Here is a 19,912-nt window from a genome sequence, read left to right as displayed (position 1 = left end):
CAAAGGAATCGGCCTGTCACAAAACATTCGCGTTTTGCCAGTTTGTTGTAGGAGGCAGTGTGGGCTGTACCGTTACAGACATCCTAAAATGTGAAATAACGAAAGGGACATTGGGCTTGAAGCGAGTTATTGATCATGTTGGGAGTGGGAGTTCTGCTGGTCAAGCTATATATACGTTAACGCTGGGCTTACTCTCTCGATTTGAAAAGTACAGCATGAAAAGGACAGTGAAGGCGACTATTGGGGAATGTAATACAGTCAACAATTTCCTCACGCGTCCTTACATGTTCCTTCACATTGTTTTAGATAAACACCAAATTTGTATCAATGTTTTAAATGTGTTCAATAGTAGTCCATGCTCTAAAGCACGTTTCAGGAAACGCGCTTTCTTACTGGGAACGTTCCAGGAATATACTGTTAACCCAAGAACGTTCTCGTAATATTAGAAGAGTGTGGACAAATGACGTACACGGGACGCTACCAGATTTATTCTGGGGACTTCTAGGGGCAGAACCTAAAAATGAAAATGAAAAATAACCACCAAGCCAGCTACCTAGGCTGCTAACACATAGTTGCAAGAGCTAACTAGCTATTCTCTCCTGATTCTGTCTGAAAAGAGGTACTTTCTGGACCATACCACGGTACGAGGCAGGAGAATGACAATAGGTTACAAAAAGCACCTGCGGTCGTACATTAACTAGACAATGTAATTACTCGATAAAGCACTTCAAAAGTAAAACTATCAACGCTTTGAATGTCGGTTGAGTCCCGCCTCTTAATGTTGACATAAAATAGGACCAATCAAACTCGGTCACGCAGTTACGGTTCAGTCCAGTTTTTACTTCGTTCCCGAACGCGTTCTCGGTTTTCAGCTGCGACGGAAGTGGCTGGCGTTCCCCGTTTAAGACTGTCAATCCGGGCGGCAGCGTGTCGGGCAGTCTGAAACGTACCAGTTCCGTTCAGTCCGACCGGGAGAGATCTCTGAATTGCATTAAGGGGATATAACAAGCTATCGTACGTTTTCCGGGGGAACGTTCTCCTTCCGATTACACCCTTAAAGTCATCAGGTGTTTTGAGTTTTTGAATCCTGCCCCCGCTGTTGGAGAGCCAAAGGAGAGACCGGCGCCTTGGGCCGTTATTGCAATAGAAGGTAAGGATTCCGAAGAGGACAAGTGGATCACTCACCAGCAGCTCGTTGGTTAACGTTAGCTAGCTGCCATGGCTACCTGTCGTTCTCTATAATTCGTATTACCAGTCTGGCTAACTAGCTATCTAGCTAGCTTTAACCTGTCGTTTCGGTTTGCGTCAGAGGTAGATGTCGCTAGCTGGATAGAGGGCTGGTTACATTCAATGCAAAGATACGTGCGTTATCGGGTGTTGGTCCAGCAGTCGAGCGGTAGCTAGCCTATGATAAGTCACCAAGCTTGTCAGCTAGGTTGCTAACTGTGATTGTACGTATTTTCTCTTATATGTCCTTTTTAGCTAAGCAGCTCAATAGCAGTAATAGTGTTGTCATTAATTTGACATTGCCATTGACCTCTTATTTGCAGGTGTTTGTATATTAGGCAGCCAGATTGGGTGGCTAGCTACATTGTAATTGCCATCAATTTCCTGAATTGACCGCTGTTTATTCTAGACGAGAATGCATGTTTCCTATTTTTGCGTGGACTCAAATGAAGTTAAACCACAGTGCCTGCATGTCGCAAAAGCTTGATAACCTTATAGGTAGTGGTAGCAATTCCAGTATTCGAACACAATGCCAAAACGATGTTTCATTTACAGTATCTCACATGTGTTCCATTATGGGTTTATTGAAAAGGTTGCAAAGTTGCAGTGCTGTCAAATGGCCGTTTTAGGGAATTCATGAGTGGTCAAAAAACGGAAAACAAGAGTATAGTGTTCGGGTCTAATGTCCTAGAAACACACCCTAGCTACTTAAATACATGTTGGTAGCATCTTGACTTGTAACATAAATAGCTCCCATTCTTACATTATTTACTCAACGTAATTATCATGCATTCTCGTAAGCATAACTACTGCTACATCCACACACGATGACGTATGAGAAATGTATGTTGTGGGAGTTGGCAGGCTGCGAGGTGAATGTGCGATGCGCTGTGGGTCAATAACCGATGCCTCTTCGAGGCAGACGCACTGTGTGCAATAAAAACCTAAGTAAATTTTAGTGTGACATCGTGCTGTGTTAAGCTATATCTGTTAGGGTGTTGGGCAGTTTGTTTTGCCACTCAGACAAGGGGGGAAGCAGTTGGAGCCTGAGAGAGGCAGACGTGAGCAATCAAGTCATGTTTTATTCTCCCTCGAAAGGCCTCTCTGTTCATTCTTTGGCCAAGAAGCGACATTGCTGCCCACTGAGGCCTGGTAATCAAGTCTCGCTTTGTTGCGCCTGTACAGAAAATCTGTATTGAAAACTAAATTGGGGGAACAATGACTGGTCAAAAATTGCTGACATTTTTGAGTGTTGGTACAGAACTTAGAGCAAACTACCTGATCAACAATAAGGTGTGCTCCAGCTGCATGCACTGGTGTATTTGTATGTGTATTGTACTGTATAACTAGCCATGCAGTACAATGGAGGTCACTGCATTTGTTAGTTGGCATTGGCCTGTGCAATCATTTATGAAAGCTTGATTCATTTTCTGATGCAAGAGACCCGTCTTATTTGCAGATGGAGAAGTATATATCCTTGAGGTTGTGTGCTGATTGAAGCCAACCTGGAGTAGACACTTACACTCATAGAGGCTAATCTTCCCACCAGATTAAGTACATACCTTTTCCCTGGCACAAATTGAAACACTCTGTTATGTAGGAGGTGCCTCCTTAGTCAGATCCAGTGGTACTCCTTACAGAAACTAAAGACGTTAGATTCCTGGCCCAGCTCTGACTACCTCAGTATACCCGAGGCGGCAGTGTAGCATCGTGGTAAGAAACAGGGCTGATAACCGAAAGGTTGCTGGTTCAATTCCCTGCTGAACCTCTGCTGCTGTACCCTTGGGCAAGGTACCTAACACAGAATTGCCTCAGTAAATGTCCAGCTGTAAATGTCCTAACTGGATAACATGTAAAAATTACAGCCCATGTGAGTTGCTCTGGGTAAGAGTGTTTGCTAAATGCCGATAATGTAATGTAAGTGACCTCCTTGTTTCTTAACTTTAACTGATACTCATCATGGTTATGGAGCTTGACCCTCTGGTGGATGGGACACAGGGGGAGCTTTTACTTGTATGCTGCTCCAAGGTCCTTCTGTCATTTTTGCTGTACATGCAAGCTGTTGCCTCCATCCTCACCCTCCATTTGTCTTCTCCTTCCATCCAGGACCTGAGGGCGGCTTAGCAGTGGATCCCTAGCGTCCCAGCAGGGGGGGGAGGCAGTTGTTGGCAGAGCGGAGCGTGTGCAGACCAGGGCACCCAATGAGCAGCTACCGCTCCTCAAGGGCGCGGGGGGGCCCGGACGGGGGGTGGGCCCCGGACACGGCGTGCCGGCCGGCCCCGGGTGGGCCGGGGTTCTGCATCCTGAGCAGGCTGATCCAGCTGCCGGCCCCGCCCCTGTCGCGGAACCAGCTGAAGCGCCTGGAGGAGCACCGCTACAGCAGCTCCGGGCGCTCCCTGCTGGAGCCCGTCATGCAGTGCTACTGGGAGTGGCTGGTGGGCCGCGTCCCCACCTGGATCGCCCCCAACCTCATCACCATCGTGGGCCTCGTCACCAACATCTTCACCACCCTGGTGCTCGTCTACTACTGCCCCACTGCCACGGAGCAGGTAGGCCAGGCGTGCCGCGGTGCCCCCTCTCCCACAAACCACCTGGTGCTAGGCTGGGCCTCCTGTGCAGTTAGAATCGGTGGCTGGGGTTTTCAGTGACACCTGCTCAGAGGGTCATGACATTATCCCATTGAAAATCAAAGATTGTGACGTAGAAATGTTGCTTCATTGAAAGTGAATCTTGTGCTCCGTGTCTTGGATCTCACATGCTGTTAGGCAATTATACGGGCAGCCCCTGTTCCACAACAATCTGGTTTAGGGTTGTTCATGTTTAAAATATTTTTAATGTATGTTTTAACAACATGAATTTATGACTAATTTCTGAGAATGAGAAATGCAGCCAAAAAATTCTGAAAAGGCAAGAGAGGTTTATTTCTTTGTTTATGGTTTGTTGTGTTGTTATTGGTGTTTTATTCATTCAGTAAAAGTGTATGGGGGAGATGAAGAATATTTATTAATTTTATCCTTTGAGTATGTGCCCTGCCTTTTTAGGCCAGTAAAAACACCTGTCTGAGGACCATGATTTGCGTGTTGCTGCTCTGTAGGTCCTGTCATTCCAAAACGGTCACGCAACACGTTTCATAATGATGAATATTCATACTGTACTTCATGTATATGCATGCTGTTCAAATGTGTTTTATATATAATATATTTGTATTTATATACAAAAGTATATACAAATATATGATTACAAAAACCCTCAAATCTACTGGAGAATATTTGACTTAATCTGTACTTATTTGGCTCTTTTTTATGGTAAATTCATTTTCAAGTCCGTGTGTAGGAATGTAACTCCCAATTATATCATTGCGACTGGGAAAATAAGATTAAGAAAATAAGGCAGTCCTGTTTATGATGGGTTTCCCGCAACACATTTTTTCATAAAACAGGGACTCTCTTATATATAATTTTTTGGACCTCAACATGTTTTTTGGTCTGCATATTTTTCTTAGAGGGGTAAGGCTGGAGAAAAGACAAAATAACTGGTGAGGGAGTGGGGGAGTTAAAAGTCACTTGCAAAGACTAAGAGCAGGAAAATCTTGTTTTCTGTCTCTTTGTCCCTGATTGTTTCCTGTGACGAGTAGCTTGGATGTCTCGTACAAATACTTTGGCTGTTGATGGAAGTATTTAAATGCATTCCTTGGTACACCAGTTAATGTGTTGTGTATACCGTCTGTGCAACTTTGTGTAAATGCACGTCTTTAGTTCTTGCCCTAAACCAATAACCACTTTGTACAACAAAGCCCGCGAACAGCCTGCAAAAAAACCCCCAGAGCCGCTTGTGCCTTTGTGTACCAGGCTTGAAAGAAATGGAACAGGAGACCAAAAAAAAAAAAAAAAATCATGAATGAACGCGAGTCGTTGTCACCGGCTGGTTTGTTTGCCTCGCCGACGCCGGAGCCAAGCTCCTGAGATGCCTGAGGTAAAGCTAGACGAGCTTGGCCTTGCTTTTCAGGACAAGCACCCCGCGTCCCCCCCCCTCCAGGCATCTCGGATTACAGGCTCTGCGTCTCCGTGACCCCACTACCAGGAGTTCCCGCGACGGCGCAGGCGCGGCAGCCGGTGTAAGATGCAGGCACGGGCGACAAATACGCGCGAGCCTCAGGGCCCCGCCCACCTCGGGTCTGGCCCCCAGGACACCTGAGCAGCGCCAGGCCGGGAAAAGGCCAGAGTTGAACATGGACAGGTTCTCCTGGAGTGGACCGCGGGACATTTTGTGCGTAGAGTACCTGCAGCATACAGATTATATAACTTGTGTTCCTCCTATAAATAGTCTCCTCCACACACATGCACCCACACACACACACACACACACTTACACACACACAAACACACAGTCCCCACCCTGTTCATTCTCTTTGTAGGACAAAGGGTGGGAAACCACAAGCGCATGTTTGCTTACGGTTTACTGAAATGAAATGAAAGGAAAACTCACCAAGATTCGCAATGCAAACAATTTGAGCTGGTTGCACAAGGGCCCCTCTAATTCAGTTAGCTTGTTTGTTTGTTTGCCATGCGCCTAGTCTAGTTGCTTGGGGAGCGCTGAGCTGGGAACTAGGACGGGATACGTTTCGCTTTGGCTTCCCGCGCAGAGTTCAGCTCGGGCAGCGTCATATTTTTTGTGGGGGGGGGGGGGGGGGTGTTTACGTACACGGGCCAAAAATCTGTTCTCCAGCTGGGATTTGCAAGGAAAATCTGAGCCACAGGCCTAGCCTCTCTCCATCGCTGGCGGGGAAACGCTGCTGTCCCGCCAGCCAAGGGAGAGACTTCCTTTCTCTCTGTGCACTGAGGCGCAGCATGGACTGCGAGGTGAAGGCAGCGACCGCCAACGTCAGCAAAGAGCGCCACCTCCCTCCTCCTAATGCCTGGGGTATTCTGCAGCAGGTTTCGCGGCATTTCATTCATGTTCGGAGACGCAAAGCGGATCGAGTCACCCCAGGTCCTACCAGCTGCGGGCCAATGTTGGCGAGTCACCACCAGCCGCTCCGATGCGTTTGAAATGCATCCCATAATTTATTTTTTTTTTAAGTGCATTTGCATTTGCAGTCATGATGGCAATTTGCACTCTGTGCTGCTTCTGGGGATGTCTATGCTCGACCGGTTTACCAGATAACATAAGTCCTGTTTACAGCATAGTCCAGGGCTATCTAGACAGCAATTACAAACTCTTGTTAATGACAGTTGACTAAGAAGCTGAATTACATGTTACATAAATTTAAGTCAGAATATATGACATCCATAATAATGTCACATCCAGATCAGCAATTATTTCCTAACTTTGTGGTATCTTTGCTGGATCCACACCACAAGCATTCACAGTACATTTTACTGAATCAGACCATTGCCATAGGAGCCCACATAGGATAGATGTGACACAATAGATGATTGGACAATTGGAGTTCAGGTTTTCAGGTTAGCAGTTAAATCTGGTCAGGACCAGAACAGCCCTGGAGAAAAGGGATTGCCTGCTGCTGGGCTACTGGCCTTCATTAATGTCCTGCTCATTTCTGCAGGACTTTTCACAAGATGGAAGTCAGCAGACTTGGCCTTATGCTGTATGTGGTGTCAGATCCCTTCTAATGGAGAGAGTGCAGCCATGTCACGCTGGCCTAATATATTGCAGAAATTGATCAGTTGTGAATGCGGCTCCGACTCCTCGGCCAGGGATGGAGAACCCTAGTTACAAAGCTATATTTTCCATACTTTTAACTCTGTCATTTGAACTAAATGTAGATAAAGCTGGAGAGGAAAGCCTGGTCAACATGTGTCATGTGTTATGCTCTGTTATGTGTATAAAAGATAAATGATGAAGTGACTGGTGTTATGACACAAGACTCAGGTGGACAGGCCTGCCATATTTGGTGTTCCAAGGATCTCTGAATCCCCCCTTAATAATGTGTGATATCCATTCTCTTAAAGAGGAGGGCAGATAACTCCTCCCTGCTTTAATAATTTGTGATGACTCTTCTTCTTTAATATCTGAAAGTCCTCAAACTAAAATCAGAAACATCAAACAAGGAAGGCACCCAAAGGTACATGTAAAAAATAAGTAAAACCCAAAGAAAGTGTTTTTTGAACACCCCAAATATTTATTTATCAGCCTAGTGCTAAATTCATTTTCTCATCGTAAAAGTCCAGAGAAGTAAGTATTCTTTGGATCAGATGTGTTAGTCTGTGACTTACTTACATGCACATTCATCATAATTTACAGCTAAAGATTGTCACAGGTTACATAAGATATATTTACCCTACAGCTGACATGACAGCTGACAGCAGTTACTATGGAGAGTGTCTTTGAATTGCGTTAAACACAGCTGTATCTGTGTGCAGAGACTGAATGACAGTTAGACTGGAACTCTAGAACAGATGCAGGCCAGCAGAGTTTTGCAACCCCAAATCCTATTGAATGTAATGCATTGAATTAGATGAATAACCGTCTTTATTTATTGCCCCGATTACCTTTTTGTCCAGGATCAGGCTTTTCAGATTAATGCCTGCTCTGCATATTTTGTGTTGATCCAGGTCACTCTGTACAAATGTATTGTTTTGTTGTAAAGCAGCTCCTGTTAATACATAGCGCTAAGTTAAAAGTCGTTTCCTAGAACTATACTGTAGCTGTTCATTCGAATGTCCACAAATGCAACAAACAAATTTCAGGACATTTCCCTTCTGGCTTGCCCAGGTTGGCGGGCAAAGAGGGTCCAGGTCAAAGTATATTATTCTCGACTGTACATTATAATTTATGTATCAGATGTTTGCCTTCCAGAGTCGACAGGTGGTTGAGGGAGGAGGGGAGCACGTACATGCAAGGCCACTTGCCTGCGTAATGTGAAAGGCGATACCCATGGCACAAGAAAGCAGGACAAATGCATAACCGCATACCATCATAGACGCGCACAGGAAAGATGGGAAAGGGTAGGAGGAAGGGGAAGCTCCCCACGCCCATGTGGATGCATTTGACAAAAATCATCAGCGTTGGAGGAAATTCGTGATCGCACTCCGGAGCAAAGTACCCGAATGCAGATCGCTATCGCAGACACGTGATACAGGAGCTGTCCTGACCTTGAAGGACGAGAGCTCGGGCTGTATCGCTTCCCTGAAGCACCTCCTGGCAGTTTGATGTCAGTGCGGCCAGTGTGATTTACCTCTGTGTTAGTGGCTCTCGCCCTAGATTAATGAAATGCACACACTTACAGTACCCGTGCATCAGGGTTAAGAAGCCGTGTCTATGAGAATCTTGATTGGTATCTATATTTGTCTCTGTGTACATCTGCCAAGTTACACAAACTTATTTTCTCCAGCAGAAGTTATTTTCTCCGGGACTGTGTGTCAGCATACAAAGAAATGTTTACAGCCATGCTTTCACATCAGTATATTCTGTGATCTTTTGGTTTGTGGCCAGAAGGCGATTACATACATGCGACCAAGATGGTTAATCTCTTTGGAGAGCCATATCTATGTCAAATGGTTCACAAGTCCTACAACAGTGTCCAAGGACAACACAAAGGTTCCACAGTCTAATAATATCTAGCACTGTAGACTGGCATCACTCTGGTTTTAGGCGTATCCTTTTCTTGTTGCCGTGCCAAAACTCATTAGTTTCACTTCAGTTCTGTGGAAGGCAGCCAGTCTCTGTGGACCGACCTGTGCATCACCTGATTCCACCAGCTAGTTGGGCGTGTGGTAATTCAGTTAAGCTGAACTTTCAGTGCTTCGGGCATTTCCTTCAGTAACTCTGTCTGCATTGAATAAATCACCCTTCTGTTGGTGTGGCCTCCCACAATGACACTCGGCAAACACAGAACTTTGGGGATGAGTACACAGCATGTTTGCTTTGTAGTAGCAGCAGCTGGACCATCTGGTTGGGGCTGGCCTGAGTAGATAATGCTCTCAGGCCTGATTTTCATGGCCACGGCAAGCAGCATGGCATCACCTAAGCTGACACATGGGCAGTAACCTTGCAAAAATGTGTTTTTGGAGTCCTGACATGCAAGCTCGGGATGGCACCAAGCATGCATCCTGATGTTATGAAATGCGTTGAATGTTTACACCGTCACTCCCATGTGATTTTGGTTCAGTTATTCTTCTTGTGAAGACCTCTAGAGTATAAGAAGCTTCACGTGACAGTATTATAATTGACCTGTTCTCTTTGGGCTCTGCCCAGGGCCAAACATTGTTTTGTGTGTTTGTCAGTACATAGTGTTTAACACTTGTGTCTTCCCTGTTCACGTAAGGTAGATATACCCATGAAAAAAGATATTTAAATGTAAATATTTCATGTGGTGTAGTATTTGTCAATATCCTGAAGCCCATCACCTCACGTCTGCCTGTCACCAGTGATCATTTTGGCAGTCCTTTTTAGATATCCCTTTCCAAAGCAATTCATGAATAATGCAATAATCTCTTCAACCAGTGCCCTTTAAAAGGGCCCAGTGCCAGGTCATGGAGTAATACATATCAGAATACGGTCTGAGTGAAGCACTCAGCCATTCCTAATTTGAAATTCATTTAGGATTCAGAGCCATGGGGCGTTTTTGAGCCTGCACTGTAAATTATCTTGTGCCCTTTAAAGGGAAATAGAGGGGTGATAAGCAAGTCATTTATTCATGGCAAATGTTCCATTTAACTGCATCTGTTCTTCTACGGAGAGCGAGGCACATCCTTCCCATTTATCCATTCTTCTCATATTTCTGCACCCTCCAAAATGTGTTATGCAGGTTATGCATGATATATAGTGACCCATTATTTATTATTATTATATTAAAATAATTGTATTATTATTTATTTATCTATCTGGTAAATGTGCTTGTCCAGGGCAACAGAGCTTTTCAGTTCATAAAGATAGCTATCAAAAGTGTAACCTGTGGGAGGACGAAAAGGCAACATGGAGAAATCTTATGCAGTTTAAACGGAAGTCTGTGTGTCAGTGTTGCATTGCGCACAGTTGATTAAACCGTGGGGTCCTTTGTGTGCTTTCCTCTCAGGCACCTCTGTGGGCATACCTGTCGTGCGCGGTGGGCCTCTTCATCTACCAATCCCTGGACGCCATCGATGGGAAACAGGCGAGACGTACCAATAGCAGCTCCCCGCTGGGGGAGCTCTTTGACCACGGCTGCGACTCCCTCTCCACAGGTAGCGCCCTTCTCCTTGCCTGCCCGCCGCCACCTCTACAAGCAACAACATGGAAAAACCAACAGAGTGTAGTGTGGTCGCCATTTATCGGCATCCACCTTTCCAGGTCCATTCATGATTTTGTGTTCCAGTTCCAGTGTTGTCATAATCCAAGCAACCATTTTATTTGAATGGAATTAGAGTAATAGTAACAAACAGTTTGGAATTTGCTCTATTTCCCTTAATCCAAATAGTGGTAAGATTGGGCAAAGCAAAGCTTTTTCCGGCTAATTGATATAATCAGTTCTTGACACAGATGCAACTGGCCAGTTCCCTCTGGTCTGTCACATTATCCAGACGTTTTGACAGGCCTCTGAGGTATTCGGAGGTTCCATGGGTCGTGCCAGCCGCGGTAACCGTAAGCACCAGCACTCATTGCAGGGCCGCTTAATTAGCCCACTCAGCAAAAGCAGCTGTCTGCAATCGTTTCTGGGAGAATGCAGAAATAGAACTTTCCAGAAAGTTTCCTCACACTTCCTCCAGACGCCACTCTGGGAATCGTGGTGGTGTTTTCAGTAGACAGACACTCCATAATGCATTCCACCATGGTAACTTGGTGGAAGCACCCAGCAACACACAGAAAACACAGGACCGCAATGCCAAGGGTGCTGGCGTGCTACATCACACTGGTGTATCCTCCAGACAACTCCTGCTGTGGGCATGTAAACAGAATTCTGGCCCAAAGGCAGGAAAAATTTACATGCAAATTTGGATGCAAAACACCTGCGAGCAATATGGAAGTGCCCAGAGCCTCTCCCTGCTCAGGATTAATGGATCAAATGTCAAGACTTCATGTTATTAATGTGATGTGGTCTGTAATCACACACTGCAGTGTGACATTGACTGCTGTTTTGGCCTCCTGTGTTGCTTTAAAGAAGTGCTCACACAATAAAGGCTACTAGTACTGATACCACATATGTATATTGTCATGCAGATACTGTGTTTTTGAAAAAGACCTGAGTCATCATTGCTGTCATTTTTTCATTGTTATCACAGTATTACAACTGTCATTTGTTACTGTCAGTATTACTATCATCTTTTTCGATAACGATGACGTAATAACAGGGTTATTGTCTCTCTCTGACAGTGTTTGTGGTCTTGGGCACGTGCATCGCCATACAGCTGGGCACCAACCCTGACTGGATGTTCTTCTGCTGTTTCGCCGGGATGTTCATGTTCTACTGCGCCCACTGGCAGACCTATGTTTCAGGCACCCTGCGCTTCGGCATGTGAGTGTGCGTGCGCCCGCCTGCGGCCCCTCCTCCCTCCTCAGGAGGGTGCGTGGGCGTGGGCATGGGCACACCGCTCTCCTCTCCCTGCGCAACATGCCACTCCTCTGCGATTGGTCCAGCAGTGTCACATGGGACTGCCTAGGGGAGAGCAGCACATGCTGTTGGAGAAAGGGGGAGGGGTTTGCTCATATTGGCCATGATCAGACCTTGTGTCCTTTAACTGGAAAGGGAAGGAAGTCCCAAAGAACAAAATGAAATTTTGATGCACGGTTACATTTGCTATGACAACATGAGAAAATCTTATGAGATCTGATAGTAATCACATTAGTACCAGTTACCCCCAAAGGTTTACAGCACTAGGGAAGTTTGTGGGTTCACATAGGAGGTGGAGCCTATATATATGTATAACTTATACTATACCTTACAGTACCTTCAGTAATGTACTGTTCTGATATTCAGCATTCAGTCATTGCTGGCCTGAAGCTCGTTTGGGATATAGGGCTATGTGTTGTATGCCTGTGCTGGAATATGTGCCTGTCTGCACAGAGCCCTTGGAGTGCCATGTCAGACCCGGAGGCAGAGCTCATCTAGGAAGGATGCAGAGTGGGCATGTTTTACCCCGCCTCTGTGCCAGTCTGATTCATCCAGCCCACCTTTGCCTCGGCAGATCTGTTAGAAAGCCTGCGGGGTGGCACACTGCTTAGATCCCTGTTGTTGATACAGACTGAATAACGCTGGGAAAGGTTTCTCACTACAGGATCTGACAGCGTAGTTCCAATGTTGTCTGGGGAACGGCATGTGCGCGGCACTGGACGATGAACCTTCTCTCTCTCTCTCTCTCTCTCTCTCTCTGTCTCTCTCTTTCTCTCTCTCTTTCTCATTCTCACTCTCTGTCTCTTTCCCTCTGTCTCTCTCCATCTGTCTCTCTGTCTCTCTCTACCTCCTTTTCTCTTTCTCCTCTGATTGGCAGATTTGATATCACAGAGTTACAGATCTGTCTAGCATTGTTACAGATGTTCACTGCCACGCTGGGCCCCGGGTTTTGGAATCTGCGGGTAACCAAGCAACCACCCACCCCCCACCCCCACCCCCACCCCATGCATGCAGTGCATTCAGCCAATCAGATCCCACTTCCTGCACAGACTGCTGCCTACAGGAATTTCCATTTTAGCCAGTGTGGGGTCCTCTGGGGTAGTTTGAATGTAGAGAGAGGGACTGACAACCTGTTTGGAAAGTGGCACATGTAATCATAGCAGGGTTGTATCACATATAAACCTTTGACCCTGCTGCCAAGGGAAAAGCCTAAAAGTGATTGCACAGCACTCCCTTTTTATAACACAGTGATAATAATAGACTGCATCACTTTGCTTCTGTGTTTTAGAAAACAGGATTCTGTTGCAGTGAGGCAGTCAGGGAATTCAAAGGAGTCTGGTTGTTCAAAACTGAATCTTACGTAGCGTTTGTGGTACTGCATTTACAGTTGTGTCCACTAGAGGTCATGCGTACAGCAGCGAAAGCTACCTCAGTGTTCCACATGATGTTGAAAGAGGGCAGAAAGGTGTTGCCAATCAATCGAGCTCCGTGTCTGTAGAGCATTGCGTTATAAAAAGGGAGTGTTGTGCGTCCAGCAGCGCGTGAGCATCCTTGAAGCAATGGGATGGAAAAGGGCCGGGACTGTGGCGATCCTCAAGCTGTCGATGTGTCGTGATCTCAGGAAAATGGCACCGACTCATTCATTACACAAAAAAGAGAGCTGGTCAAGACAATCCGCAGTGCTTCATCTTTGTTTCACTTAATTTAATTCATCCCTGTCACCTGGCAAGCTGGCTAGAAAACCACCCCCTAACAGGAGTCTGTTAATGGCAGATGCTAATTGCCACTGAAGGCAGCTACAGGTACAGAGAGCTGATCAATAGCTGAAGGTAGCTAAAGATGTTGTGCATGGATTTTTTTTTAAAAAGTTGTGCATCGGCAGATGGATCCATATGTCCCAGCTCGAGTGGTCACAGAGGTGCAGTCTGCGCAGGACTCCCCCTTCCCCCCCCAGGGAAGCACTGCATGAAGATGAAGTTGATTAACTGATCACTCTAACCCCACGCTGTTGATTCTTCTGCTTTCTCTGCCCGCTCAGCATTGACGTGACTGAAGTGCAAATCCTCATTATAATCATGTATTTGCTGGCTGCGATTGGAGGATCGGCATTTTGGCAGTCTCCGGTAATTCTTTAAAACCCCATATCATTTCTCTTGTTTTCCTTTATTTCCCCCAATGTTAATTTTCAATCAGGAAATGTTTTGAATGACATCACCGATCCTGACTGCTTCGCAGAGCTGCGCATAGGTAGTCGTCCTGTCAATTCCCCACCGAGGCCGGCCAGCCTTCAGGCCGTTTTGTAAAATACTTGTAGCATAGACGCTTTTCTTGGCTCTTCACCACAAGTAGAGTGCAGTAGTTTATAACACTTCTCCATGGATGTTTCCCAAAAGAACATCCATAGGGAGCTTGTTTATGTAGACACTGCTTGTGTTTGCATTTTAGATTTTGAATGTAAAATGCATTTTTATAAGCTTTTAGGACTTTGTTGGTGTTATAGTGCTGCAGATTTGCATAGCATAAACACTGTTGGCTGTTTGGAGATTGTGTTTTGTTTGGTGCTCTGGTCTGTGGAATTCCAAAGGGGCACACAGAAACCATGCTATCTGACTCCTCTCTGGTTTCTCCCAGATTCCACTAATAAACATCCAGATGAAAATAGTGCCCGCCCTCTGCACTTTCGTAGGGGCCATCTTTACCTGTACAAACTACTTCCGGGTCATATTCACCGGGGGCGTGGGCAAAAACGGATCCACAATAGCAGTAAGTGTGGTCCTGTTTCCTCTGTGGGTTTTTTTTTTTCCTTCCTCAACACATTTGGGAAAGATAAGACCAAAGGCGTGGCATGTACAATGTTGTTTGATTCTTTGTTTGCCTGTGTTTTTTTTCCTTATCTTGAGATAGTATTTAAAGCAGGGATGGAAATGACAACACAAAAGGTGTAAATGAAACGATGTTTATACATACATTTCAGATATGTCCATATCAAAACCGTGGTTGATTTTTGGTTATAACAAAGTGATTGGTTGCCTGTGCACTGTTCTGAGGCATTTCTGTCATATTCGAGTTTTACAGTAAAGATAAATTTTGCAGAAAAGCAACTATCATCATGCATGTCAGCTAAGTTAATTGCGGTCAGCGTTCTGTGCAGTCGTTAACAAAATTGTTGACAATGTGCATTTGCTGTGTACGTCTGATGTGTTTCGAAGGGAACAAGTGTCCTGTCTCCAGTCTTGCACATAGGGTCGGTAATCATACTGGCCATTATGATCTACAAGAAATCCACCGTCCAGCTGTTTGAAAAACACCCCTGTCTTTACATCCTGGCGTTCGGCTTTGTGTCCGCCAAGATCACAAATAAACTGGTGGTGAGTGTTTGACACTTGATGAATAGACAAACAGTGACAACACATACTAATGGATTCTCATACATAGCATAGTAATCCATACCTTTGCCTGTAGAGGGAAATGTAATGCCAGATTGTCAAAAACAGAACAGTGGGTTCAGTTGTTGTACTTGGGTAGATCTTTGTTGTCTTTCACAGGCACAACAGCTGTGCTGTATACATTAAATGTACATTCTCCATAGGAGAATGTGGACGTTTTTGTCTCTTGTCATCCTATAATGTGCCTCTTGTCATCTTGTCGTATTTTGCCAGGTTGCACACATGACAAAAAGTGAAATGTACCTTCATGACTTAGCCTTTCTGGGGCCCGGGCTGCTATTTCTGGACCAGTATTTCAACAGCTTTATTGACGAGTACCTGGTCCTCTGGATCGCTCTGGTAAGTCAGCATCAGCTGGTGGAGCTTAAAAGCAACGCCTCTGAGCAGTCCCCGGTGTCGGCAGCAGCGGTCACCGCGTCACCCCTCTCCTCCCTCGGCAGGTCCTCTCCTTCTTCGACCTGGTGCGCTACTGCGTCAGCGTCTGCAACCAGATCGCCTCCCACCTGCACATCTGCGTCTTCAAGATCAAGCCGCTGGCCGCCTCGCTGTCCAGCCAGCAAGGACACAACCACCATTAGGGACTTCCTCTCCCCTGCTGCCGCCGCCCGCCAACATACCGCATCAGCGGGGAGAGGCGTGGCGTCCCGGCGGGGGGTGAAGGTGAACCGGCGCAGAGGGAGTGCGGTAAGGCTGAAACGAGAGGAGGAGTGAAACCAGGCGAAGATTATTTATTTGTCACTGTCGTGTGCACTTTCGCTCTTTTTTTTCTGCGGTGAACATCTCATTATTACCGCCAGGCTCCTGTATAAGGGCCTGTTTCTTCATTTTCGTTGTAAGTTGGGGTGAATCTGAGAAAAGAGGAAAAATAGTAAGAATAACCATTAACTTATTCAGCTCTTCCCATTTGTTAATCTGTGAACTGGTACCTTAAATGCATTTTCAGAAAAATTGGTCAGTTTGTTTGTTTTTTGTTTACAGAAAATACTTTAGGGAAAGTTTTGAAGGATGACCATATACCTTTTGCTTTCAGCTTTTGAGAAGGGATCTCTTCTCAACATAAATATTTCCGCAACATTAGCACCTAATTCACTTTGGGTTTTTTATGTCTCGAGTACTAAATGCTTCAGGCTGAACATCTGCCTCCACTCAAAAAATGATCCCCAACCAGAAATTTATACTGTAGGTTAACTTGATCTACTTGCTGCTTATTACTAGGTGGTCTTGATTATTTTAGGAGATGTACCTGTTTTTTTTTACTTCTACAGACAAAACAAGCCTCTTTGTTTTTTTTTTGATTTCCATTCTGTGCCATTCTCAGATCATGTTGCAGCTTAATGTCACATGACAGTGTAGTCTCACCTGTTGCCTGAAATGCTAAACCTACATATGAAATTCAATATGCCAGGATTTGGCCCATACAGGGACATAAGAGAGAAATAAAGATGGCTATTAAAATGACAAAAGTAAAAGGGGGTAAGAAGTGTATTTTATTGTGAGCTTACATACTGCCAGGAGTGACACAGTGACCCTTTCTGTCAGCAGGCTTTGCTCAATATGGTCACGTTCAAGTGTGTAAATTTTCCTAATTTTATTGCCTGCTTCATCTAAGCCAAAACTGCTAAGAAAATCATACTCGATTCTAATGTAGACTTCAGAACTGGCATTTTTCTAGGATGACAGTCCCACCACAACTAAACATCTAAAGGTTTAGTGATCATCTCTCCTTATCCTGTTTTAACATAAATACTTTCTGCATATGCGTGCAAATTACAGCTGTCACTTTATGAGAAGACTAAGGCTGACGCATCTAGAGTTAGGCTTTCTGGTCAATGTTTACCAATATTTGGACTAAAACAATTTTTGGACTAAAACTCAGTCTCGAGTTAGCTGTTTGTTTTTTCTTTGTATTATTTAAGCTTTTTTCTTGGTCCAATAACTTTTGGACATGTGTATAACTATTCTTTATGTAGATTTTTTTTTTTTTACCTTGCAACAGATTCTCATAGCACTTACTACTTGAGGGTGAATTTGAGAGCTGACAGCCTGCATAGCCTGTATAGAAAAAAGGAACTGAACTGAACAAATTTGTTACCTTTGGTTTCCATATATACCTTTTCATTAGAAAAAAACTTGGGGTGTGTATTATTATAAATATTAGCGTTATCAAAGCAGTGTATGCCTTTTTTCTAGACAGGACTGTCATTTTCCAATTCATTCTCAAAACATAAAAAAATAAAATAAACAGTTGCCTTAAATCTAAAGTTTATTCACTTCCTTGCTTTTTTATGAGGATAATATCCCACATTACAGGTGAGATCCGCAATCTTTAGAATGCATTTCCTGGGAAAGGTGTGTATTGAGTTTGTTGCTGTTCTGTTAAGATCCAGTGTAAACCAGTGTAGTGTGTGAAGGAACCCAAACCTTCAACGTCATTAGATAACCCCTTCTTTCCCCACTAATGGCGTGTCAAATCCACATATGAAAGCTGCTACGGAAACTTCAGTCTGGTTTTGTCTGCTGAGGGTCGTCTCTCTTGCTCAGCGTGAACTTTCAAATTCAAATCTCTTACACATTTTAGAGGTTCCACAGTATTTTACCTGCTTCCTTCCTTCAATCAATTGCCTTCAGCTAGATCAAGAATACGGTGTTTGCAGTGTCATATACAGGTATTAAGCTTCACTTTACTAGTATCGTGGTTACCTAACCATGAGATGGTGTGCTCGTTACTTTTTTTTACTGTTGTACTTCATGCCATTGCAACATCTCGGTGTCCATTTTAAAACTTTTTGCAGATTTGCAGATGTTACCTTTTGTTTCTGTACATGATGTGTGTTAACAGGGCACAGCTCTGTTGTGTGGGCTGATTGAAAGCTACCTGAATGTTGCTTTTATTGTCATTGTATCATTTCCTGGCCAAATATAAACTACACAGTGTATGATGATGGAACATAACTGAATATTTAATATTTACTTGCGACAAAGTCCTAAGTTTGCCTTTAACATAAAAGAAGTAAGAATATAAGAAAAAAAATCTTCTCATCAAAAGTACAATCTTATGATGTTTAAACCCACAATATCAGTCAAAATTACCATATTTTCACTTTTCATTATTTTTGTTTTCTTTCAATGTTTTTATATTTTTAAATGCTGGCAGGGTTTCTGACTAAGGCTTTGAAAATCTGATACTTTCTGTCTCAGTTGTTATGTTTGCTTGATTGTAACAATTCTGTAAAAAAAATCTTCCATTTTTAAATAAAGCCTATGTAAAATAAAGATTGCTATATTTAGGATAACAATTGATTTTATTTAGTTTTTTCCTTTTTGGTTACATTATTTTCCATGCACTGTGGAAAGTTTTTTTCCGTTTTCCCATCCTTTGAACTCAGTTGAGACAAGCATGAATATGAATTCAAACAAACAAGCAAAATGACAACAACCTCATGACATGGCAACAGTCTTCATTTAAAACACTTGAACATCTGGCCTGTTTCAGTGTAACTGGAAAGTGGTCGATCTAATTTTAAGCAAATATCAAGCATGTGTCACTTTTTTAGTTTCTCACACACTACACATGTTGAAATTAAATCGTTTGTATTAAACAAGAAAGTAAGTCAGTTAAATATGTTAATTTAGCTGAATTAGGCCTTTAATTTGTCTTCAACACAATATCATTAAACATTTGTCTGAAGACGAGTATATACAACACAAATCCAATATAGCCAAAGATGCTAAAATATTCTTTGCTGTGGACTCAGACACTCTTAGATCTTTCGTGCTTCAAGATCAACCTGACACAGTGATTGGCTCACTCTAAGTTACAGGAAAATATCTTGGTAATATGGGCTGCATGGCCTCTTATTATAAGCTATACCTGTGTTCTTATTTGTGACAGACTGCTTCCCAGATAAGTTTGTAATGAGATTACACTCCCAATATATGACAAAAATGCATAAATACATTGGGGAGTTACAAGGTCAAGGTCAGATCCTGCTAACTTCTTAAGGTCATTGGTATATCCAGTATCATAAACATTTCTTATTACAAATAAACTACCAATCTGAGATGTTCTCAGTGATTCTATGCAATTCATACAATGGTATTTTTAGGCTCAGGCTCTGCTGTGTCTGAAATTAAAGGATATCAAGCATAAAGCAAAATCTAATAAACCAACACATGTGACAGTTATAAGGATGGGCAAATTACTAGCAAATGGTGCAATATACAAACATTCAACTAATAGTTATTTATATGAGTTATATAGTTGTATGAGGCTGATGACATTAGCCTGGGAACTTGAAATAAAGGACATGATGCAAGCAGTGTTAAAAAAAACAGTTTAAAAAGTATAGCAAGTAATTCACAATTACAGCGTGACTGTAATACCCAATAATCCAGTCAAAATGAATTTATGCATTCAACTGCGACTTCCCCGCAGTGTATGCCAGACCCCCAGGTGAGTTTTCAGAAGACGTCGGTAGGTGGCGAGTTACTCCGCTGTTGTGATGGTGACAAGTGGCTTGTTTCAGCACGTCGAAGCCAGTGATGAAAATGATTAACTATGGATAATCACACAGGGTGGGGTCATGGAGAGGTAATTGATGCACTCTATAATGTTACCTCGTTTTCTCGTTGCCACATCTCGCATACCGTAAGCTATCGTTAAATCAACTACAAACTTTACCATGACGTTACT

At 43.8% G+C, this 19,912-nt stretch overlaps 1 protein-coding gene across 2 annotated transcripts; it reads left to right on the top strand.

Moving 5' to 3' along the window:
* Nucleotides 1–850: 850 nt before the first annotated feature.
* cept1b (choline/ethanolamine phosphotransferase 1b) lies at nucleotides 851–18,314 on the top strand. 2 transcript variants are annotated; one of them, XM_036530344.1, is made up of 9 exons: nucleotides 851–1,150; nucleotides 3,334–3,776; nucleotides 10,262–10,409; nucleotides 11,536–11,677; nucleotides 13,812–13,896; nucleotides 14,405–14,536; nucleotides 14,983–15,141; nucleotides 15,433–15,558; nucleotides 15,660–18,314. In XM_036530344.1, exons 2-9 carry the CDS (start codon nucleotides 3,429–3,431, stop codon nucleotides 15,795–15,797), a joined length of 1,278 nt encoding a protein of 425 aa, XP_036386237.1. In that variant the 5' UTR covers nucleotides 851–1,150; nucleotides 3,334–3,428; the 3' UTR covers nucleotides 15,798–18,314. The 2 variants fall into 2 exon arrangements, with proteins under 2 accessions (XP_036386237.1, XP_036386239.1); XM_036530346.1 differs by lacking the exon at nucleotides 13,812–13,896 and adding an exon at nucleotides 12,651–12,735.
* The last annotated feature ends 1,598 nt before the right edge of the window (nucleotides 18,315–19,912 follow it).

The sequence above is a fragment of the Megalops cyprinoides genome, chromosome 6 (genome assembly GCF_013368585.1).
Source record: "Megalops cyprinoides isolate fMegCyp1 chromosome 6, fMegCyp1.pri, whole genome shotgun sequence".
NCBI lineage: Eukaryota > Metazoa > Chordata > Actinopteri > Elopiformes > Megalopidae > Megalops > Megalops cyprinoides.
Note: the sequence above shows the minus strand (reverse complement) of the source record. Positions and strands in the feature narration are given on the sequence as shown.